Source organism: Lithobates pipiens, unplaced genomic scaffold, assembly GCF_037356315.1.
Source record: "Lithobates pipiens isolate NorthernLeopardFrog02 unplaced genomic scaffold, aLitPip1_a1.2 Scaffold_22, whole genome shotgun sequence".
In the NCBI taxonomy this organism is placed as follows: domain Eukaryota; kingdom Metazoa; phylum Chordata; class Amphibia; order Anura; family Ranidae; genus Lithobates; species Lithobates pipiens.
In genome coordinates, this window is record NW_027507784.1 from 324,478,652 (window position 1) to 324,503,311 (window position 24,660).

General features: G+C 46.0%; 1 protein-coding gene across 5 annotated transcripts in view; it reads left to right on the top strand.

Annotated features, from left to right (window-relative positions):
* The window catches only part of RHBDL1 (rhomboid like 1), an 85,869-nt gene that overhangs the window by 53,624 nt on the left and 7,585 nt on the right, over window positions 1–24,660 (top strand). For all 5 annotated transcript variants that reach the window (XM_077449541.1, XM_077449544.1, XM_077449545.1 and 2 more), the window contains exons 5-7: window positions 12,005–12,117; window positions 13,874–13,974; window positions 22,820–22,880. In XM_077449541.1, the coding sequence (XP_077305667.1) occupies window positions 12,005–12,117; window positions 13,874–13,974; window positions 22,820–22,880 (275 nt within the window). The remainder of the gene's footprint in view (window positions 1–12,004; window positions 12,118–13,873; window positions 13,975–22,819; window positions 22,881–24,660) is intronic.

Sequence of the window (24,660 nt, forward strand, 5' to 3'; positions counted from 1 at the left end):
GCAGCAAGAAGGAAATACACCAGAATTTATTAAATCAGAAATAATTTATTCAATGAGATGATAGAAAAAAAAAAGTCAAATGTCCCGTACCCACGATCGGAAATTCCGCCAGCAAAAGTCTGATGAGAGCTTTTGGTCAGAAAATGCAATCGTGTGTATGCTCCATCGGACTTTTGCTGGAAGAATTTCGGCCAGTAAAAGATTGAGAGCAGGTTCTCAATTTTTCGGTCGGAAAAAGTTTTGGACGTAACTTCCGATCGTCTGTACAAATTCCGACGTGTAAAATTGTGTACGTGGCAAAAGAGTCAACTTAAGTTTACACCTTAAAATGTCTCCCAAAGAATGTTATTGATAGCGAAACCACTATCACCTTTAAGATTCAAACATTCAACAGTGAACACTATAATTTCTATGCTCAAACAAGTGCTTATAATGCCTATGTGATTTGGCTACAGGAGAGCAGAGGAATGGCTCTTATGAATGCTCCTTCACACATAGCAAACAGGAACTGTATTACAATTCAACCTGTCCTTACAGAGAGTTCTTAGTGAACTGCAGCTCTATAAGCTTCAGCAAAACAAATCCCTGAAATGGGGAGGGAGGTGGAAGTAGTCCTGTGTTGCTGTGTCGCAAACCGGTTAATCTTCAGCTAGCTCTTAAGTGTTTAATTGCATGAAAGAAATATTGAATGGTAGCGGAAGCACAGTAGCTGATCCAAGAGATGGTGTGTAGCCAGCAGACAATATTCCTGTGTAAATCAAAACTGTAATTAGATTCCCAGTGATCACTGATTTAAAGATGTTAAATTCTGTGTAACTACAAGCAACAGCAGAATAACGGATGGCAAAGATGTCTGTATAAAGTGTCTATGGTATGTTGGTACAGATCCTTGAACTAAAGATGGTAATGAGTGCAGGAGACAATGATGTCTATATACAGTGTCTTTAAGACTGGGCTATCACCCTCTCACCACACTGGAACAGGAGATGATGATGATGATGATGGTGACCTCTCAGTAATGTGGCACATCCGGCCTCATACCTCTGCAGGGTGGATGGAACAGGAGCTGCCGATGGGCAGTGAAGAGGAACTGTCCGCAGGTGTCCTTCCAAAATATCTGCTGGGTAACTCCACCAGAGCAGGCCGCGACTCAGCCGCAGCTCACCCTGTAACAGATCCCCTGCATGCAGATCCACAAGAGAGCGTGCCAGGCCTCAAGCCTTCTCTCATATAGTCCCTCCCAGCGGTCTGCTCTTCTCCATCAGCCAGCTGGTAGTTGTAGTTTCACATAATGCAGCCAGAGGGCGAATCCTATCCATATGGACTACATGTCCCAAGATGCTTTGCTCTGTCTTGTCTCTGATTAAGAAAGTAACATGACATCCCACACTGGAACACTAGAGGGAAACAGCTCCCCTAAAACAATGTCACACAGCGTCTTCTGATCGCAGGAATAGGTAGGTATCCAGCTCCTAGCTACACTTACACATTACTTAGCATGATGCACTTAACATGAAAAACACAGCCAGTGCTCGGTTTGCTCTAAAAATAAATATCACTGAAGGTAGTAAAACATAGGCTTGTAATGCAGTCAGATTTCTCTTCTGTGGTCTAATTTCCCTGTAATTTGCCTGGGACTCCTCTGGCGCTATCACAAAAGTGCCGAAGGCTGCTGTTGACGCCAAAAAGCTGCGTGTAACGTCTTATATTTAATGCAAATAAAGCTGGCTTATTTTAGAAGTACTACAACATGCCAAGGGGAGCGGATATCATCCAGGGGAGGACGTTGGCGGTTCTGGGCCTCCTGCCAAAATAGAAGCTCGCTCTCCCGCTCGGAGGCAGCGCCAAGAGCATTTTTAATGGTGCGCACTAATAAACTCCCGAACCTGAAATGGTTGTACTGAGCAGGGGCTCCTTCTGCTGCAAGGATCAGCCCCGAGCGTGGAGCTTGTTAATAAGGTGTTCCTGAGTGAAGAAATAAAATCCCTGACTCACAAGGCAATTCTCCTGGCTGTTGGGGAACAAGCAAGGTGTCTAATCCAGGAGATGGATAAAGGTGTCCCGGTGGGTTTAGAATAGGTTACAAAACAAGCAATTTTTCCTATAACTATCCATGGTAAAAAAATAAAAAATAAATACGATTTTTATAACTTGGAACAAAATACTTCCGTTCTGTTGATTATCACTTTAAATTTAAAGCATAAATGTCCCCCCTCCAAAAAAAAAAAAAATGTATATATATATATATATATATATATATATATATATATATATATATTTTTTTTTTTTTTATACAGTATACAGTACAGTATCTCACAAATGTGAGTACACCCCTCACATTTTTGTAACTATTTTATTCTATCTTTTCATGTGACAACACTGAAGAAATGACACTTTGTTACAATGTAAAGTAGTGAGTGTACAGCTTGTATAACAGTGTAAATTTGCTGTCCCCTCAAAATAACTCAACACACAGCCATTCCTGTCTAAACCGCTGGCAACAAAACTGAGTACACCCCTAAGTGAAAATGTCCAAATTGGGCCCAATGTGTCAATATTTTGTGTGGCCACCATTATTTTCCAGCTCTGCCCTAACCCTCTTGGGCGTGGAGTTCACCAGAGCTTCACAGGTTGTCACTGGAGTCCTCTTCCCCTCCTCCATGACGACATCACGGAGCTGGTGGATGTTAGAGATCATGCGGTCCTCCACCTTCCATTTGAGGATGCTCCACAGATCCTCAATAGGAGTTAGGTCTGGTGACCAGAGACCCCCCCAGCTCAGAGTTTCCGTTTACGCCAAAGTCTACAGAATTCTCCATTACATCACAGTCTGCAGCATTCTTTTACATCAGGGTCTGCAGAGTTCCCCCTGCACTGTAAAGGGGAAACCTGTGGACTCTGATGCAAAGGGGAACTCTGAAGTAAGGGATGCACTGTGAATGCTGGGAACTCTGATGTAAGGGTGGCTCTAATGTAAGGGGGAAAGTTGTGGACCCTGATGTGAGGGAGAACTCTGTGCATTAAGCGTGCATTGATTGGTTTGCACAAAAGTTACAGCGTCTACAAAATAGGGGATACTTTTATGACATTTTTATTATTATTATTTTTTTTTTTTACTAGTAATGGTGGTGATCTGCGATTTTTATCGGGACTGCAACATTATGACGGACACATTGGACACTTTTGACACATTTTTGGGACCACTGGCATTTATACGGCAATCAGTGCTATAAAAATGCACTGATTACTGTATAAATGTCACTGTCAGGGAAGAGGTTAACACTAGGGGGTGATCAAGGGGTTAATTGTGTTCCCTTTCTGTGTTCTAAGTGAAGGGGGAGGGGACTGTGCAGGGGAGATGACAGATCGATGATCATACTTTGTATGAACAGACGATCTGTCTGTTCTCCCCTCAGAGAACCGGAAACTGTGTTTACACACACAGATCCCCGTTCTCGGTGTGTAACCAGCGATCGCGGGGGCCCGCCGGTGACCGTGACCGTCGGACACTCGCATTGGCTCCGGGGGCGAGCAGCGGGCGCGTGCCCCTAGTGGCCACCGGGCAAAGCCACGTTTCATAACGCCGTTTCGCCCAGCCGTGCCATTCTGCCACAGTAAAACCGCAGCAGCTGGTCGGTAAGTGGTTAAGGCATGCAAAGGGCCGCATCTGGCCCCTGGGCCACAGTTTGGAGACCAATGCTCTGAAGCCTTGAACACACAATGACACGTGTTTTTCTTTTGCATGCTATTCTAATATTGAAAATGAAGAGGTTGCTAAAGTTCTGAAAATTCTCGTACGACAGAAGACAACTTCTAGAGTGATGTAATGTGGTGATTTGTATTGTCATGTATTATTTTCTTATTAAAAAAGAAAAAGCTGCGCTCAAAACCAAAAAATTGGTGCTGAAAACAAACTATATGCATTTAAAACGTGAGTGATTAAATATAAATAAAACGTGAATAACAGATAATAAATAATTTGCTTGAACACATAAACCATATGATAAAAAATTATTGTCTTCCAAGAATGATCCCCTATACCAGTAATGGCGAACCTTGGCACCCCAGATGTTTTGGAACTACATTTCCCATGATGCTCATCTACACTGCAGAGTGTACAAGCATCATGGGAAATGTAGTTCCAAAACATTTGGGGTGCCAAGCTTCGCCATCACTGCCCTATACCATAAAAATCTGTGTGGTCAAACTAATCAAAAAACTGCAAATGCAGAAAAGTGAAGGACACCAAAATTTATATGTGTGCCCTCATATAATTACACTTCTAAAATCATAATTTACAAAAAACTCCAACTAAAAGTGAATGCAATGTAAAGTGAAACAAAAAAGAAGAAAGAAAAAATAGTCCCATTAAATCCCAAAGGTTGATGTTAATCAACAGGTGATATAAGTTCATATAGAAAAAATGACATCCACATCCCTTCATGTAAAAGATAATCCAAAGGAAACACCTCCACCGATAAGAAGAGAAGGGGGGGCCGCTTACCGGAACTTAAGATCTCAGTGTTACCTGAGATCAAAAGAGCATATAGATCAAAGATCTGGATGGACCATCACAGGAGCCGCAGCGGAATGTCAGTCTGCTCTGGGCACCTGGTGGTGCGGTCGTCTCGTGAGTCGGGAGTGGGACAGAGTCAGTCTCGTCAGGAGGCAAAAAAATTTGAATAAAAAGGGCCACTCCCAATTTTTGGCATTAGGGTGCGTTGGCAGCTCATTTCAATGAGTAGCATTAATGCAATGCACGTTAACACGCCGCAAAGGAGTGAACGGGCCCTTAGTGTTCTTTGTATTTGATTTTATATTCTCTTTCTGTGTGCCGCTACTTTAAAATTCTCTCTTTACTTGTTATGTCGGTCTTTTTTTCCCCTTTCTGTGAGAAAATAGTAAAATAACGAGGGGCCATTTTTTTGGTTCAAGAACGGGTTCAGGATGGTTGTAATTTGCTTTCATCCTTGCCGTGCGTTAAAACACGTGTTGAAATGAATGGGCTGCCAAAACAAGCTCAACGCAATGAAAATCAGACATGGGCTATCAGTGCTGGGACAAGGTCACCTAGAACCCAGGGCGAACATGGCAAACTGCGCAAAGATGTTTGAGCATTGTGTGTCAGCAAACCCCACCCCCCCCCCCCCCCCCAAAAAGTGAGCACTAATCTGCATACTTACCCCTGAGCATAAATTCCCCCTCCTCCCAGTACAAATCAACCCCCTCACGAATATCTGCCCCCCCCTAAAAAAAAGTTCTCTTACATAAGAGTTCCCAGAGTTCCCCCTTACATCAAATTCCATAGAGTTTTCCTTTACATCAGAGTCCCCAGAGTTTCTCCTTATATCAGAGTTCACAGAGTTCCCCTTATATTAGAATCCGCAGAGTTCCCCTTATATCCTACATCACATGATACCACAGTGCCCAGAGAAACCTTCCCTCCTGCCCACCCCTTGTCCTGGCCATGTTCCAGCAGGGCAACACACTGCAACATAGAGGCGTTGGATTTCCGTTTGAAAACAAAGCGGCTACAATGCTGTAAGACATATTGTTTTCGTTCCTACGCATTGAAGTTATGCATGCATTACTGCAACATGAAAGTATAAATGGGTCCTTAAAGCGGAGCTCCACCCAAGATGGGAAGTGCCACTTGTTTGTACCCTCCCTTCCTCTCCTGCCACATTTGACACTTTTTGGGGGGGAGTGTGTACCCCTGGTTTTGACAGGTACCTGCTCCTACCTCCAGCTAAGATCACCTTGATAATCGGAGCTGGAAGTTTGCCCCCCCCCCCCCACCCTACAGTCTTCTGGGACACATCACAGGTCCCAGACAACTATGGGAACATTCACAAGGCTCAGTGCGGCTCGCACATGCGCAGTAGGAAACCGGCTGTGAAATACCATGAGATACTGATACCCGCACCCGAAGCCAACTGAGGACAACGCTGGATCCCAGGCCAGGTAAGTGCCCCTATATTATACAGTATTTGTAGCTGCTGACTTTTAGATTTTTTGGGGAGAGCTTGGAGCTCCTCTTTAAATCCCATTGCACACCTAATAACTAACAAAAGGCCCAGCTATAATAGTTTAGAATGGGAAAGCATTAAACCCCTTTCAAACTGCCAGCGTTTTTCAAGCGCTACAGCGCTAAAAATAGCACCTGTATAGCGCCTGAAAAAAGCAGCTCATCTCACTAAGGGCTTTCCCAAGGGCTTTCACACTGGAGCGGTGCGTTTGCAGGGCGTCACAAAAAGTCCTGCCAGCAGCTTCTTTGGAGCGGTGAAGGAGCCGTGAACTCACCGCTCCTCCACCGCTGCTCCCCATTGAAATCAATGGGGCAGCGCTGCGATACCGCCGGCAAAATGCCACTCCAGCGGCATTTTGTGTGTGAATTTAACCCCTTTTTCAGCCGCTAGTGGGGGGTTAAAACCACCCTGCTAGCCCCCAAATATCGCCTCTAAAATGACGGTAAAGCGGCGCTAAAAATAGTACAGCTTTACTGCTAACTCCCCCCCACGGCTCAGTGTGAAAGGGGCCTTAGATTCTTTTTAGCAGCATGCTGGTTCTTCTGTTGAAAAAGAACAAAACTACATACTCACTTGTTGACTGCCTCTGAAAATCCAGATGGGTCTGTCTTCTTTGCTATGAGAGAAGGGGGGGGAGGGAGATGTCTCTCTGCAGTACTGCATTGCATTTTTTGTGTATATTCATCTCTTGTCTGTTTGCAAAAAAGACTATTTAGGCTATTCACAGCATAGCAGTAAATCAGCCTTTGGCGATGCAGTCTCCAAGTGACCTTGTGCTTTGGCAATACAGAATTGGCATTCCTTTGGATGCTGGTTATCTTTTGCTATTGCATAAGAGTTATTACAGTTAGGGTTCCATGAACCATTTACAAAAGTGAAGAGATGCAAGAAGTAAAGAAGAACATACACAAAAATACATAAAAAAGTAATAAATAAGGAAAAGAATTGGAAAAAAAAAAGAGCTGAAATGAACACATTGGATTTAGGTTGAGGTTACATCTGAATTCCATGCAAGTGTAAAGCCTCCAATTAATGAAATGATTCTGTAATTCAGAAACAAGATTAAATGTATTTTTAGATGCAATTCGTTGTTTTGTCTCTCTATCTCTATCCTATAATCCCCTGCAGAGCGGCTCCCCGACTGTGGTAAGGAGGGGCAACACTAGGGTTGCCACCTTTTCTTCAAGCCAAACCCGAACACTTTTGCGGCACAAGGCAATTTTTTTTTTTTTTTTTTCACAGTAAACACTATAGGATTATAAAAGACCTGGGACACATTTTGGTGCCCCAAGGGGAGTAGTAATGTAGCGCATGGAGCACGCCAGTGGGTGTGGCCAAATTGCTCTTGCTGACATCACCCCACCCTTCAGTGATGCCAAACCTGCTCCCAAACAGCTGCCCGCAGCGGCAACAGATTTGTGTATGACTATCTCGGCTACTTGGGGAGCTAGGGCCTGGTCTGAATATTGTGAACCCGGACTGTCCGGGTGAATCCTGGACAGGTGGCAACCCTAGGCAACACATGGAGTGAGATGTGTGCTGACAATGAACATGACGACAAGAGGAAAAAGCAGAAGGGCTCATCGGTGCCCCACTGCAACGTCCTTGTACAATCAGCAGACTGGGGCATGTCCTGCAGTGGAGGTTGGTAATATATTACCTTAAAGCGGTAGTAAAGTCCGCTGTGTGATTTTTTTTTTTACCTACAGGCAAGCCTATAATAAGGCTTACCTGTAGGTAAAATGAATATCTCCTGAACGGGCAGGGTTTAGGAGATATTCACGCTGGATCCAACTGGTCACGTTAATGCACATGAGCTCTTAAAGTGGAGTTCCACCCAAAAGTGGAACTTCCGCTTTAAGGTATCCTGATCCCCTGACATGCCCACTTGCAATGCCAGTGTCGCTGACATGCGGGGGAGAGAACGGAGGCTTCAGGCAGCCACATCGCTGGACAGGTGAATGTGTGTTTTTCAGCAGCTACAGTTGTTTTAGTTGCTGACCTTTAGGCTGCTTTCACACTGGGGCGGGAGCGGCATCGGCGGTAAAGTGCCGCTATTTTTAGCGGCGCTTTACCGTCGTTTTAGCGGCGGTCTGCGGGCGCTAGCGGGGTGGTTTTAACCCCCGCTAGCGGCCGAAAAAGGGTTAAACCCGCCCGCAAAGCGCCGCTGCAGCGGCGCTTTGCCGGCGGTATTGCCGCGGTGTCCCATTGATTTCAATGGGTAGGAGCGGTTTAGGAGCGGTGAATACACCGCTCCTTCACCGCTCCAAAGATGCGGCTAGCAGGACTTTTTTCACCGTCCTGCCAGCGCATCGCTCCAGTGTGAAAGCCCTCCGGCTTTCACACTGGAGTGAAAGGGGCCGGTTTTTTTCAGGCGCTACACAGGCGCTATTTTTAGCGCTGTAACGCCTGAATACCGCCCCAGTGTGAAAGCAGCCTTAACCACTTGCAGACTGGACCATTTTGCTGGTCAAAGACCAGACCACTTTTTGCGATTCGGCACTGTGTCGCTTTAACTGACAATTGCGCGGTCGTGCGACGTGGCTCCCAAACAAAATTGACGTCCTTTTTTTCCCACAAATAGAGCTTTCTTTTGGTGGAATTTGATCACCCCTGCGGTTTTTATTTTTTGCGCTATAAACAAAAATAGAGCGACAATTTTGAAAAAAACGCATTATTTTTTACTTTTTGTTATAATAAATATCCCCCAAAAATATATATATAAAAAAATTTTTCCCTCAGTTTAGGCCGATACGTATTCTTCTACATATTTTTGGTAAAAAAAATCGCAATAAGCGATTATTGATTGGTTTGCGCAAAAGTTATAGCGTTTACAAAATAGGGATAGTTTTATAGCATTTTTATTAATAATTTTTTATTATTTTTTTTTTTACTAGTAATGGCGGCGATCAGCGATTTTTATTATGACTGCGACATTGTGGGGGACCCATCGGACATTTTTGACCCATTTTTGGGACCATTGTCATTTATACAGTAATCACTGCTATATAAATGCAGTGATTCCTGTGTAAATGACACTGGCAGTGAAAGGGTTAACCAGTGGGTGGCAGTGTAGGGGTTAAGTGTTCCTAGGGGTGTGTTACTAACTGTGGGGGGGTTGGGCTTTCATTTAGTGAACACTGATCTCTGCTCCAATCACATGGAGCAGAGATCAGCGTCACTAGTTGCTAGGCAGAATGGAGAAATGTTGTTTACACAGCATTTCCTCCATTCGGCCGCTCCGTGAGACGATCGCGGGATGCCCGCGGTGATCGAGTCCGCGGGTCCCGCGACCGGACTCACGGGGGTCCCGACCAGCGCGGGAGCGCGCTGCCGGCAGCGTGCTCCCGATGGCAGGGCGGCATTGAATATTGGACGTACCTGTACGCCAATATGCCTGCCCGTGCCATTCTGTCGACGTACATCGTTGTGCGCTGGTCGGGAAGTGGTTAATAAACATGGGTCCAGCTGGAACTCTGCTTTAAGGTCCGGCATACTCTATACAAACTACTTATTACCACAAATGTTACTTGGGTCTGTATTCTCTAAAAAGGGTAGTACTGGGAGGTGGCTAGGTGGTGGAACTAAGGAATGGTGCTCGGAGGTAGGTAGGGGACCGAGACAAGGGATACGTTCGAAAGGGGAAGTTCCTGCACCTATTTAAAAAAAATAAAAAATAACCCTAAGGGGTTATAACATAACATAAGGTAAGTGCCCCCCCAGCCCTTCTAAGACTTACCTGAGCCCCATCACGATCCAGCAATGTGCACACTGCTCTGCCCAGATGCTCCTCCTCTTAGGTCCCCTATCAGCACTCCTGGCCCCTCCCTCCTGCAAAGTGCCCCTATATAGTAAGCAGCTTGCTATGGGGGCAGTGCAGCAGGCTTGCTCAGGAGCTGCTGCTCTGTGTGTCTATTCACACACAGAGAGTGGCTCGGCTCTGCCCCTGCTCTCTGACGAAGGCTCTTTACCATGTGATCAGCTGTGTCCAACCACAGCTGATCACAGTGTAAATAGGAAGAGCCGTTTAGTGACTTTTCCTCCACTCACACTGACAGATGCTAGTAGAGGAGAGCCGATCGGCTGCTCTCCTGACAGGGGAGGTGGTCTGTGCTGAATGATTATCAGTGCGCTCCCCCCCCCCCCCCGAGGATGCCCACCCAGGAGCACCAGGTATGCCAATCAATGCCCAATAGGGATGGCACTCAATGCCCATCAGTGATGCCTGCCAGTGCCATCTATCAGTGCCGCCTATCAGTGCCTATTAGTGCTGCATATCAGTGCCACATACAAGTGCCCATCAGTGCCAATCAGTACTGCCTCATCAGTGCCCGTCAGTGCAGCCTTGTCAGTGAAGGAGAAAGCTTACTTATTTACAACGTTTTGTATAGAAACAAAGAAAAACTTTTTTTTTTTTCACAATTTTCAGTCTTTTTTTATTTGTAGCGCAAAAATAAAAACCCCAGAGGTGATTAAATACCACCAAAAGAAAGTTCTATTTGTGGGAAAAAAAATATACAAATTTAATTTGGGTACAGTGTTGTGTGACCCTGCAATTGTCGTTCAAAATGCAATAGCGCTGAAAGCTGAAAATGTGTCTGGGCAGGAAGGGGGGAAGTGCCCAGTGCTGAAGTGGTTAATCCTTGAAGTGACACTAAACTCTGGTTTAAAATAAAATTCTATTTCAGTATGTATTCTTAATTGAAAAAGTTCCTTCTTTTGCTCTCTGCTTCCTCCAGATCCCCAAATGAGTTTGTTTTTGTTGCTGGGATCTGACTTCATATGCCCCATACACACGGTCGGAACATTCCGACTACAAAATCCGTCTGATTTTTTCCGACAGATTTTGGCCCAAACTTGTCTTGCATACACACGGTCGCACAAAGTTGTCGGAAAATCCAATCGTTCTAAACGAGGTGACGTAAAACAAGTACGACGGGACTATAAAGAGGCCGGTAGCCAATAGCTTTCGTCTGGTAATTTATTCTGAGCATGCGTGGCACTTTGTCCGTCGGAAATTGTCTACACACGATCGGAATTTAAACGATCGGATTTTGCTGTCGAAAAATGTAAGATCCTGCTCTGAAACTTTGTGTGTCGGAAATTCTGACGGAAAAAGTCCGAAGGAGCCCACACACAATCGGATTTTCTGACAAGACCTGATCGCACATTTTCCATCGGAAAGTCAGACCACGTGTACAGGGCATTAGAGGGTGGCTTTGTTTGTTCTCCATGGTCCCACTGTATGTAGAACATAGCCACCCTTTCTTGTTCATTCCCGGGATGGACTATGGGGTTAGTAGTGTGCATAGAGCAGTGCAGATGAATAATGTGCTCTGCTCCATCCAGACAAATGGAAGTGAGGGGATAAAGGAGAGGTTCGGCATGTGCCGAATTGTCACATGCAGTTAAAGCATCTGCACAAAATAACAAAATCCGTTTTTGGTGGTAAAAATATTATGTGACAGAGATGTATTTGAAAACCTTCAGGTCAATTTTTAGACGCTCAAACTCAAAATGTCATCTTCACTGTCGATTTCTTCTATTCAGCCTGATAAATGTGTCCTCTGAGTGCACAAAAGGGTTATTGTGAGAGATATGTCACAGTATTGGCGATTCTTTCTGATTCTTTTCCCGCTTAACCCTTGCTCCCCTTTAGGTTGGGTTCACACCGCAGTACGGATCGGCTCACAGCAGGACTCTGTTTATGGTTTCAGGTCCGATTTCACTCCGAATTTTTGGCTGAATTCAGACCTGAAACAGACCAGAAGACGCACAGGACTGCCAGAGCCGCTCTGGAGATGTGTGAGCCGACTCCATTGAGAGCTGGTCACAATCTCCTGACATGACATGCGAATTGGATGAGAAGAAAGCCACATCCAATTCGCATTAATATGAACCCAGCCTTAGGTAAGCAGTAGGGGGCGATATATGTGTCCTTCTAGGTGTCATGTATCTTCCACATTATTTTTCAGCCTGGAGCAGCTGGGATTTAACACCCTGCTACAACTGATGATCGGAGTTCCTCTGGAGATGGTACACGGGGTCCTGCGGATAGGTTTTCTGTATCTAGCCGGGGTGTTGGCAGGTGGGCATTTATGTCTGTCACTTACACACTTCTCTCCTTTTATTTTAACCTTGTTGGTGTCCACATAATGCATATGTGCGGTGGCAAAGAGGGTGTCGCACATATGCGACAGGGTTTCAGTGCTTAGAGCATGCTCACTGCGTGCTCCCAGCACAGTGACCAAGCTGTCAAAGACAGTTCCTGGTTTATAGTAATGACAGTGGGAATGTTGTTGGACTCGATTCCATGCATGAGCATGTACTGAAGAGCTGTGCCCACTAGAGACCTTCAGCACATCTGCACATGCTCAGGTATTCCTGCTCACATTTATGAAGACATGGTAGTCGTGGAATAGTGAAGGAGGTCCCCTACTTCCATGAAGATGTCCTGTAGGGGTCTGTCAGATCCCAAAGGCTGGGCAGGGCCCTTTGGCACATCTGTGCATGCACCAGACCTTCAAAGATGGCAGCACTGGGGAGGGGGCTGAGGGCTGCATTAAGGAGACCAAAATTCCTCTTTAAAGTCACTCTTCCCATTCAAAGTATACCAGTGCGATCTATCTACCTATCTTGAATCTTTAGCATACTTACCAACATTATAGTCCCAGACACTGTTAACCCCACCTACTGTCTTCATTTCATCCACCCACTTTCTGGATGGTCAAGCCCAAATCATGCCCTCTCTGTGGGTTGGTTCCACTGATAACCTGCCTTTAAAATATGTAGTGACTGTCCACCACACCCACTTGGGTTGGTTCCACTCACGCCCCCCCCCCTTTAAATATGCTGGGACCAGCCACTTATGACCCTGATCACCTTTTAGGTTTGGCGCTGTGATCCTGGGACATGGCCCAGGACACAGCATTGGTGATATAGACTGAATACAAAGATTTAGGACTGTTCCAGCAAATCCACAACATTGAACAACTTTCCTTTACTGTCCCGTCCCTTTTCCCTTCCCAACACCCCCCGTCCCCTTTTCCTTTCCTTCTTTCATTACTTTTCCCTTCACTTCCCTTCCTTTCCCTTCCTTTTCTTTTCCTTCTGTCCTTTCTTTTTCTTTGCTTTCCTTTCTTTTCCCCTTATCTTCCCTTCCCTCCCCCCTCCCTTTCATTCCTTTTGCCTTCTCCCTTTCCTATCATCTTCTTTTGCCCCTTCCTTTCCTTTCCTGACCCTTTTCCCTTCCCTACTCCCCCCTTTCCTTTCCCTTTCCTTCTTTCATTTCTTTTCCCTTCACTTCCCTTCCCTTCCCTTCCCTCCCTTTCCTTTGCCTTCTCCCTTTCATCTCCCTTTTCCCCTTCCTTTCCTGTCCCTTTTCCCTTCCCTACTCCCCCCCCCTTTCCTTTCCCTTTCCTTCTTTCCCTTCCCTTCACTTTTCCTTCTCCCTTTCCTTTCATCTCCTTTCTTTTCCCCTTCCTTTCCTTTCCCTTCACTACCTTTCTTTTCCTTTCCCTTTCCTTCTTTCATTTCTTTTCCCTTCACTTCTCTTCCTTTACTCTCCCTTTTCCCTTCCCGTTCTGTTTATTTTCCTTTCATTCACTCCTTTGCTTTCCTTTCCCCTTGCTTTTCTTTCCCTTCATTCCCTTTTTTTCCCCTCCCCTCCCCTCCCTTTGATCTCTTTTCTTTTCCCTTTCCTTTCCTTTTTTTCTTTTCCTTTCCGTTCTTTTTCCCTTCCTTTCACTTTCCCCTCCATCCCTTTCTTCTTTCTGCCTTTTCTTCCTTTCTTCTTTCTTTTTGAAAATCACACACTGATATTATTATCACTTCTCTTTTCCCAGGATCCCTTGCGGTTTCGGTCACAGACATGAGAGCTCCTTTGGTCGGAGGTTCCGGTGGGGTTTACGCCCTCTGTTCTGCCCACCTTGCTAACGTTGTCATGGTAAGTGTTAGATTGATAAAAGAAGCATGGCCAGATCAGCCATGTAAGTAAAGCATGGCTGAAATACTTTATTAGCCCTTAAAAAAAAAACAAAAAAAACTGTGGCGGAGTTAAAGTCTAAGTTCACCTTTAACCACTTGGGACCCGCGCTATTGCAAAATGACGGCAATAGCGCGGACCCACATTTTCGGGACTACGTCTATTGACGTAGTCCCGGTTACGAGCGGCCTGCGCGCCCCCTGAGGGGCGCGCGCGGCGCGCTCTGTGATCGGCGAGTCCGTGAGACTCGCCTGATCACCGATCCGTGTAAGGGGTCGATCCCGACCCCTTATCACGTGATCAGCTGTCAGCCAATGACAGCTGATCATGTGATAAAACGGAGCCGGTAATCGGCTAGTATTCCTCCTCGCGCTGACAGCGCGAGGAGAAAAAAAAAAAGCCGATCGCCGGCGGCCGTGTTCGGGACATCAGTCCCGATCACGGCCAGCAATTTAAAAGGACACCTGCCCCCTGCCAGTGCCCACCTGCCACCCGCAGTGCCATCCTGAATAAAGTAAGTGCCCCCCTGTCAGTGCCACCCAGCAGTGCCCATAGTGCCCACAGTGCCACCCAGCAGTGCCCACAGTGCCACCCAGCAGTGCCCACAGTGCCACCCACAGTGCCACCCAGCAGTGCCACCCACAGTGCCACCCAAAATCTGCCTCAGGTGCTGCACCCCAGTGCCGCCCATCAGTGCCCAGCAGTGCCGCCCATCAGTGCCCAGCAGTGCCGCCCATCAGTGCCCAGCAGTGCCACCTATCAGAGCCACCTATCAGTGCCACCTATCAGTGCCCATCAGTCCCATCTATCTGTGGTACCTATCAGTGCCCATCCGTGCCACCCATCCGTGCCACTTATCCGTGCCACCCATCCGTGCCATCTTATCTGTGCCCATCTTTGCCCATCAGTGCCGCCTTATCTGTGCCCATCGGTGCCGCCTTATCTGTGCCTATTAGTGCCGCCTTAACTATGCCTATCAGTGCCCACCAGTGCAGCCTATCAGTGCCCACCAATGCAGCCCATCAGTGCCCACCAATGCAGCCCATCAGTGCCCACCAATGCAGCCTATCAGTGCCGCCTAATCAGCGCACTTCAATGAAGGAGAAAAATGACCCGTTTGCAAAATTTTATAACAAACTATTAAAACATGATTTTTTTTTTTTTTTTTTTTGCATCTTTTTTTGTTTGTTTAGCAAAAAATAAAACTCCGAGCTGTAACTAAATACCACCAAAAGAAAGCTCTATTTGTAGGAAAAAAATGATAAAAATTTCATTTGGGTACAGTGTTGTATGACCGCGCAATTGTCACTCAAAGTGCATCAGCGCTGAAAGCTGAAAATTGGTCTGGGACTGAGGGGGGTTTAAGTGCCCAGTAAGCAAGTGGTTAAAAAACACAAAAAAACAAATGCCCCTATTTTTACAGATTGTGAAGAAGACAGTGAGCTGCACTGTAGTAGCAGCAAGTAGTACACTGATTCTCCACTTCCAGAGGGATCATTACATTGGTCCAAGCTAGAATACTATAACAATGTAAAAAAATCCATACCTGGAATTCAGTTTTAAAGGAAGACAATCTTAAAACAGAAATGTAATATGCCCCAGCTTACAGTCTTTAGATGTGGTGATTGCATTTGTTTTCTTTTTTTTTCTCAAGCTAAAAGCAATTATAGCAAGTACATGTTGATCCTGCTAGAAATGTGTGTCCTTGTCACTTCCTGTGAGCTGCACCGAAGAATATCGTCCTTCCTAGCTATATTCTGTTAATACCAACTGCCCTTGTCCACTTTACCACTATGTAATGGTGATGAAGAAATCCAGTTGCTGTATATCAGGAGAGCAGCCTAGGGTAACAATCATGGGTGGCCTCCTCCTTAGATACAATGGAGGATTTATGTAGACACCCAGGGACAGGAAGTACCGTATGTATTGGTGTATAACATGTGCCGGCGTATAACACGCACCCCAATTTAAGAGGGAAGTTTTCGGGGGGGGGAAAACAAAACTTTAAAATAATAAAAAATAAACCACTCTGAAGCAAAATAATGGTCAGAGCATCAATGCAGCCTGATTAATGCCCATCTACAGCTTCAGTACAGCCTGATCTGTGCCCACCTGCAGCCTAATCAGTGCCCACCTGCAGCCTAATCAGTGCCCACCTGCAGCCTTGCTCCTCACTGCAGCTTGATCAGTATCCATCTGCAGCCTTGCTGAGGGGAAGTAGGGCACGAGCACTGCCGAAATAGAACCGGTTCTCCAGTGTACTCGGCTCGGCGTCACGCCCAGTCCCGCCCCTTGGCCCGGATCCTATGATGGACATAACGCAGGTCCAATGCCAGGACGTCAATGCTAGGAGATGTCCAGGAGGGCAGGATTGAGCGTGACTGCGAACCCAGCCAAGTACACAGGAGATCCGGTGTATCGTCACATATGGTAACCCATCACATTTGGCTACCCGCTTGGAGTGCGAATGTGTGACGCCGCCATATGCGTTCTAACACTTTTACAACAAAACAGTATGTGGCTCTACCCCTAAGTCCAGGTTCAAGCCCCACCATCCAAGTGGACACAGAGTTAGAATACAATTATGCCGAGCGAAGCGAGGCTGTGCCCGAAGCGTGTTGAGCGAAGCAAGCCCGCGAGGGGCCCTGTTGCAAAGTGATGTCTTACAATCAATTATACAGAAGAGCTTGTCTGTAACATCACTTCCGTTTGGAACGCATATGGGTAAGTTACACATGCGCAGTGCAAATTTTTCAGTGGAACATCACTTCCGTAGCAAAATGTGATGGTAGCCTAATGTGACATGACACCGGCTCTATTTTGGCAGCGCTCGTCCCCTCCTTCCCCTAGGTGGTAGCCTATATCGGCGTATAACGCACATGCAATTTTTACCCTATTTTAAGGGGGAAAAAGTGAGTGTTATACGCCAATAAATATGGTATATTATTTGCAGTATTATCAGGTGAAAATAAAGCAAACTAGTAAGCTGCAATATTTTACATTCTTAGTTGGGTTTCTATACACTTTATTTGTCCTAATAACAGAAGTGCTGACTATAGTTGCAGTCTTACAGAGATATTGGGGGCAAAGGGAAATGAATAATGGGAAAGGACTGCAATGTATAATAGATAAAAGTCATCTCTCCTGCTATCAGAGATTCCGTGTCACCGTCTGCGCGGTCCGTGACATGAAAGGAGGTGACGGTTCAGACAGCGGAGGGATGGAGTACACTGACTGAAGCTGACAGGGCGCAGAGCGAAGACTGGATTTACATTGCTAGAGAGCGCGATACAATGATTATATTATATAAGAGGGGACCTGAAGCAGAAGGAAGAAAGTTGTGTTATCACAGGGAGGCCATCCATCTTCTCAGGGCTTGTCAGGCCACTCACAATACAGGCAGATATCAAAGATATTATCCCTCTTCATAAACTCGGGCCTGTCAATGTTACCATAGCAACACCAGCCTGATGTAAAGTAATATTGCCCAAAACCTTGCCATTTTTACCATAGTAACAGCACTCTGATGTAGAGTAAGTTAATTGGGGCTTTTTATGCTACCATAGCTACATGATGTAAACTACTACGTGAATTCATTTAGGCTTTCCATGTTACCATAGCAACAGCAGCCTCATGTAAAGTAATATTATTTGGGGAATTTGCTTGTTACTATAGCAATAGCACTGAGATGTAAAGCAACATGACCATCCCATCATACCCTATCAATGGTGATATGATATACAGTAAAACCTTGGATTGCGAGCATAATTCGTTCCAGAAACATGCTTGTAATCCAAAGCACTCTTATATCAAAGCATATTTCCCCATAAGAAACAATGGAAACTCAAATGATTCGTTCCACAATCATTTATTCATAAGTCATTTCGTTTATAGTCCATATAAAAAGATTATAGCAATGTGACCAGGTTGTGTAACCATAAAATGTCCATCCACAAATGGAAGCCTCCACAAGGGGATTAGAAGCAAAATGCAGCAGGAGCTACAGAGTGTAAAAGACAAGTGAGGCGCCTCTAAGCCCCTGTACACACGGTCGGAGATTTCGACAACCAAATCCTTGGGATTTTGTCCGTCAGATTTTGTCCGTCGGATCTTGTCCGAAACTGTTGCATACACACAGTCGGACTAAGTTGTCGAAAAATCCGATCATTCAGAACGTGATGATGTAATTTCGTTACGATGGGACTATGTTCAGGCTAGTAGCCAATAGCTTTGATGTAGGAATTTGATCTGAGCATGCGTGGCACTTGGTCCGATCAAAATTCTCTACACATGAGTATGTCCGATCGAACCAGTTGGTCGGGAAATATTTCCAACATGTTGGAAAATTGGGTCCGACGGATATTCGGACGGAATCAGTCCGATGCATACCACACACAGTCGGATTATCCAACGACACGGTCCGATAGGACACATTCCGACGGATTCTCCGTCCGTGTGTACAAGGGCTAAGTGTAGCAATACGGTTACATTTATTGAAGGTCCAACATTTAGCAACTCACATGGTTGGTGATTAAAAGAGGCACAGCTAAGTATGCAGACATCTGGGGTAAAGTTATCCACACAGACCATCCTCCGCACCGCCGCCTCTCACCGCTGTCAGTCTCCAATCGTGACCGGGAAGACTACCCATGCTTAGATCTGCCTCTTTTAATTATCAACCATGCAAGTTGCTAAATGTTGTACCTTCATTAAATGTAACCATATTGCTACACTTATGCCCTGTACACACGACCGGACTTTTCACCAGCAAAGGTCCGACGGAACGAATCCGCCGGACAATTCGATCGTGTGTGGGCTTCAGCGGATCTTTGCTGTCTAAAAATCTGACGGACTTTAGAAATAGAACATGTTTCAAATTTTTCCGCCGGAACCAGTTCCTATTGAGAAATCCGTTCATCTGTATGCTAGTCCGACGGACAAAAACCGATGCTAGGGCAGCTATTGGCTACTGGCTATGCACTTCCTTATTCTAGTCCGGTCGTATGTCATCATGTTCGAATCCGTCGGACTTTGGTGTGATTGTGTGTGTCCAAGTACGTTCATTCGGAAAGGCTGCCGGAACTCCGCCGAAAGTCCGTCAGGAAGACCGTTGGACCTAGTCTGCCGGAAGGTCTTTTCTTGTCTTGCAAAACGATCTCAAACCAAGTTACTCTCAAACCAAGGTTTTTACTGTATAGAGCATTTTAGCGCTAAAAATAGCACCTATAAAGTGCCTGAAAATCGCCTCTCAAGCCTTCCCAGTGTGAAAGCCTGAGTGCTTTCACACTGGGGCGGTACGCTTGCAGGACGGAAAAAAAGTCCTGCAAACAGCATCTTTGGGGCGGTGCGGGAGTGGTGTATACAGCGCTCCTACACCACCCCTGCCATTGAAAAAAAAATTGGGCAGCTCTGCCGAAGCACCTGCAAATGTTTCGGCAGCAGTGCTTTTCGGGCACTTTTAACCCTTGTTAACCCCTTCTTTGGGGTTAAAAAACACCCCACTCCAGCCCACACAGCGCCGGTAAAGCACAGCTAAAACTAGCGGCGCTTTACCGCTAAAGCTTGGACAGCCTGAGTGTGAAAGTAACCTCTGTGTGCTACCCGAGGGCATTCACAATTACCATAGCGACAGCACACTCATTTAAAGTAATAATAGCGAAGGCCTTTCTGTGTTAACATAGCAAGAGTTTGATGTAAAAAAGTAGGGCTTCTCCGGGTTACCATGGTGACAGCACTCTATTGTAAAGCAGTTTTACTGCAGACATTTCTAGGTTACCGTGGGAACAAAAAAAAATAACATAAAGTAACAGTACTTTTTCATACTGCTACAACAGTGCCCTGTACTCTAAATGGATGGAAAACATTACTGAAGGCCTTTCCATATAACCATAGCAACAGCACCTTGTTGTAAATTAATATTTCCTTTCTGTCTTATCATTGCAACGCCATCTTGTTGTAAATTTATATTAAATGACTCTTTGCCTTGTTACCATAGCAACAACATATTTTTGTAAAGCCGCATTACCTGAGGCCTTTATGCTACCCTAGCAACAGCACCTTTCTGTGAAGTAAAATTACCCTAGGTCTTTTCTTGTTAGTGCCAGTGTTCTGGCAGATAGTGTCCTGCCATCATATAGTGTACCCCCCGTACTGCGCATGCGCAGTACGGGGCAGAAGAAGCTTCGGAAAATCTCCAAAGCTGAACGGCGCCTGCGCCGTGAGTGGAGGTGGTAGCCCCACCATCCAAGCGGACATAGGGTTGTGAAAATTAGAGGGCCCCTCGCCGGCGAGCTTCGCTCGCCACGCTTCGGACTCGGCCTCGCTGCGCTCGGCTCTTTTATATTCCTACTCTATGTCCACTTGGATGGGGGGGCTAGAACCTGGACTCACGGCGCAGGCGCCGTTCATCCTCGGCTATTTTCGGAATCTGTGTTGCTGTGTACTGCGCAGTAGACAGCGGACACTATCGGATGGGGGACCTTATATGATAGGACACCGGTGTTCTGTCGAGAAGCGCCCCCCCCCCCCCCCCATTGAATAGTGCCCGCGCATGCGCAGGATGGAGCTGCAGTTCATTTTGCTGATCAACTGGAGTAACGTGACCAGGGTGCAAGCGCACATCATAGGAGGCGTCACTCGATGGGAGATACCATTTCACGGCCACAATTAAAACCTATGCAAACAGTGGGGGGAAAACGGATATCTCACATTGTGCCTCTCTGTTGCGGGGCGGCTTTACAGTGTGGTGATGGTCCAGTTTTGTCGTGTTGCAGGGCGGGTTTGCTGTGTTGAACAGCGGGTTTTTCCTGTGTGAAACGGCGGGTTGCAACAGACAAAACTAGTCCTTCAACACAGCCACTAGCCGCCCTCCAGGAGCAGCGATACGGTCTCCCCCACTGTTTGTATAGGTTTAAATTGTGCCTGTGAAATGGTATCTGCCATCGAGAGATACCTCCTATGATGTGCGCATGCGCCATGGTTACGTCAGCCCAGCTGATTGGCAAATCAGCTGTTGTGCTGTTCTGTACGGCGCATGCGCAGTACATACCAGGCACTTCTCGATGGGGGGCACTTCTGGACAGAACACCTGTTCACACAGGGGTGGCTACAGTCATCCGACTCTGAAGCCACCCTGTACAGAAATGAATGGGCACCGCTGCCGAAGCGCTTGCAAAGCAGCGGTGCTTTTTGGGCGCATTTAACCTTTTCTTCGGGGCGCTAGTGGGGGTTAAAAAGCATCCCGCTCTCGACCTAAAAGCGACACTAAAACAAGGGTAAAGCGCTGCTAACGTGGCCATGCTATGAATGTGAAAGGCCTCTAACCATAGCATTGACCTAGATCAAACCTTGATCTTGGTACTTTTTCTTTATTTTTTATGCTTTTTCCCTTTCTTTCTTTATTTATTTCACACACCTTTTTCACCCCCTCTCTGCATTCACAGAGAAAGAAAAACACAGGGGCGGGTTTCACAGTGACTGATCACTGTGGTAGCCAATCAGAGGCTACCACAGCGATTCAGGTGACCGGGAATCGGGAGATCCAGGTCCCGATTGTTAGTATGGGGCCCGGGGCTCTCAGTGAGACCCCACTAAAGGGAGCTGGGCATATATGCAGCCCCACAGAAAAAAGCCCAGTGCAGTGGGGCCACATATTTATGTTATGTCTGCGCCAAGGGGTTAAGATAGAAATTACATGCACAGTTTGTATAGATATAAAAAAACATAAATATCTTTTTCTTTGATAAGCGATCACATAATATCTGCCGTTAGCTACCTAAGCAGCTCAGAGAGCTGGGAGTGGAGAAACAGCAGCACACTGGTCTTCCCAGTGAATGGCTGTGCTGAGGGCATGTCAGCACAATTTGGAGACCATTGAATGGGTCTTCCCAGTGAATGGCTGTGCTGAGGGAATGTCAGCACAAGTTGGAGACCATTGAAGGACAGGCACGCTGTTCTCCCAACAGAGCCAAAAAACTGTCCACACTGGGATGGGTGTGCTTTCTAGTGTGACCAGTGTTTTGCAGGGTTCACGTATGTGCGGCCACGGGTTCTGATAAGGTGGCACTGATGGGCACCGATGAGGTGGCACCAATGAAGTGGCACTGATGAGGTTGCATTGATGGGCACTGATAGGTGGCACTGATAGGTGGCACAAATTGGCACTGAACTACCAGAGCGCTGAAAATTGCCATGGTAGTTTATTGAGAACTAGAAGCCACTAGCCACAAAGGGTGTTGGTACTTGTAGTTCATTCATTCACAGAACACTGTGACAGCGGGTACTTCTGTTCATACTGCTGTCACACACAGGGCTTGAATCGCCGAGCCGCTGCCAGAGCAGGAACATTACAGGTTCCACTCAAAAAATGGATGGAACCTGTAACATGTTCTGGAAAGTGAAATTTATCACTTTATAGAGGAGTTTCCCTTAAAAAATTTTTTTTAAAAGTCAGCAGCTACAAATACTGCAGCTGCTGACTTTTAATAATCACACACTTACCTATCCCAGGGTCCAGCGATGCGGGGGAAGGAAGCCCCGCTCGCCCCCCCCCCCCTCCCCTCGGCGGTGCCGGCATTGCAACTGTGGGCGCCGCACACCGTGATTGGCCGTGCAGTCATCTGGGACCTGTCACGTGTTACGTCAGAGTGGGTGTCACCACGCAGGAGGCAGGGCTGAGACTAAATCCATAGAACAGCAGGGTCTGGAAAGTGTTTTTACCCTCTTTATCCCGCACAGCCATATAGAATGGGTCCCAACATTTTGATTTGGATGTGACCAATTAACATCATCTCGTTTTCTGTTACAGAACTGGGCTGGAATGCGCTGCCCTTACAAGGTCCTTCGAATGGTTCTTGCATTGGTTTGTAGTAAGTACAAAAATAAATAAATATATATACTTGATCTACTATATTGCGAAAAGAATTGGGACACCTGCCTTTACACACACACATGAACTTTAATGGCATTCTAGTCTTATGCCCCGTACACACGATCGGACATTCCGACAACAAAATCCCATGTTTTTTTTTCCGACTGCTGTTGGCTCAAACTTGTCTTGCATACACACGGTCACACAAAGTTGGTCGGAAATTCCGAATGCCAAGAACACGGTGACGTACAACACGTACGCCGAGAAAAATGAAGTTCAATAGCCAGTGCGGCACTTCTGCTTGATTCCGAGCATGCGTGGAACTTTGTGCTTCGGAATTGTGTACACACGATCGGAATTGCCGACAACGGATTTTGTGGTCGGAAAATTTGAGATCCAGATCTCAAATTTTGTGCGACGGAAATTTCAATGGAAACTGTCTGATGGAGCCCACACACGGTCGGAATTTCTGAAAAAAGGCTCCCATCGAACATTTTCCATTGGAAAATCCGACCGTGTGTACGGGGCATTAGTCCATAAGGTTCAATATTGAGTTGGATCACACTTTGCAGCTATAACAGCTTCAACTCTTCTGGGAAGGCTGTCCACAAGATTTAGGAAGTTTCTTCCAGAAGCACATTTGTGAGGTCAGGCACTGATGTTGGACGAGAAGACTTGGCTCGCAGTCTCCACTCTAGTTCATCCCATAGGTGTTCCATTGGATTGAGGTCAGGACTCTGTGCCAGTCAAGTTCCACCACCCCAAACTCATCCATATCTTTATGGACCTTGCTTTGTGCACTGGTCCAAATCATTTGGTGAGGGGGTGATTATGGTGGGGGTTTGGCTTAGTTCCAGTGAAGGGAATTCTTAAGGTGTCAGCATACCAAGACATTTTGGACAATTTCATGTTTGGGGATAGCCCCTTCCTGTTCCAACATGACTGCACACCAGCGCAAAAACAAGGTCCATAAAGACATGGATGAGCGAGTTTGGGGTGAAGGAATTTGACTGGCCTGCACAGAGTCCTGATCTCGACCCGATAGAAAATGTTTGGGATGAATTAGAGCGGAGACTACGAGTCAGGCTTTCTTATCCAACATCAGTGCCTGACCTCACAAATGCGCTTCTGGAAGAATGGTCAAACATTCCCATAGACACACTCCTAAACTTTGTGGACAGCCTTCCTAGAAGAGTTGAAGCTGTTATAGCTGCAAAGGGTGGGCCAACTCAATATTGAACCCTATGGACTAAGACTGGGATGTCATTAAAGTTCATGTATGCGTAAAGGCAGGCATATAGTGTGTGTGTGTGTATATGTATATATGTGTATATATATATATATATATATATATATATATATATATATATATATATATTTAATATTCATTTCATTGGTGTCAGTGGGTAGGAATAAAATTAGCCACAATCATTGGGGTTGGTGGATAAAAATGAACCCCAATTCCTTGCATAAGTGAGTAAAAATTAGCCCCATCCACAGGTGTCATTGGGTAAGAATGGGCCCTAATCATTGGCTACAGTGAGATAAACTTAGCCCCAATTGTTTGTTGTGCGTAAAATGAGCCCATATTATTGGCGTCAGTGGGTAAAAATGGCCCCAAATCATTGGCTTTAGCTGGATGAAATTAGCTCCCAATCATTGGGGTTAGAGGGATAAAATTAGCCCCAATTGGTGTTAGTGGGTAAAAATGAGCCCTATCATTGGCATCAGTGTGATAAAATTAGCCCCACTCACTGGGGTTAATGGGCTACAATTAG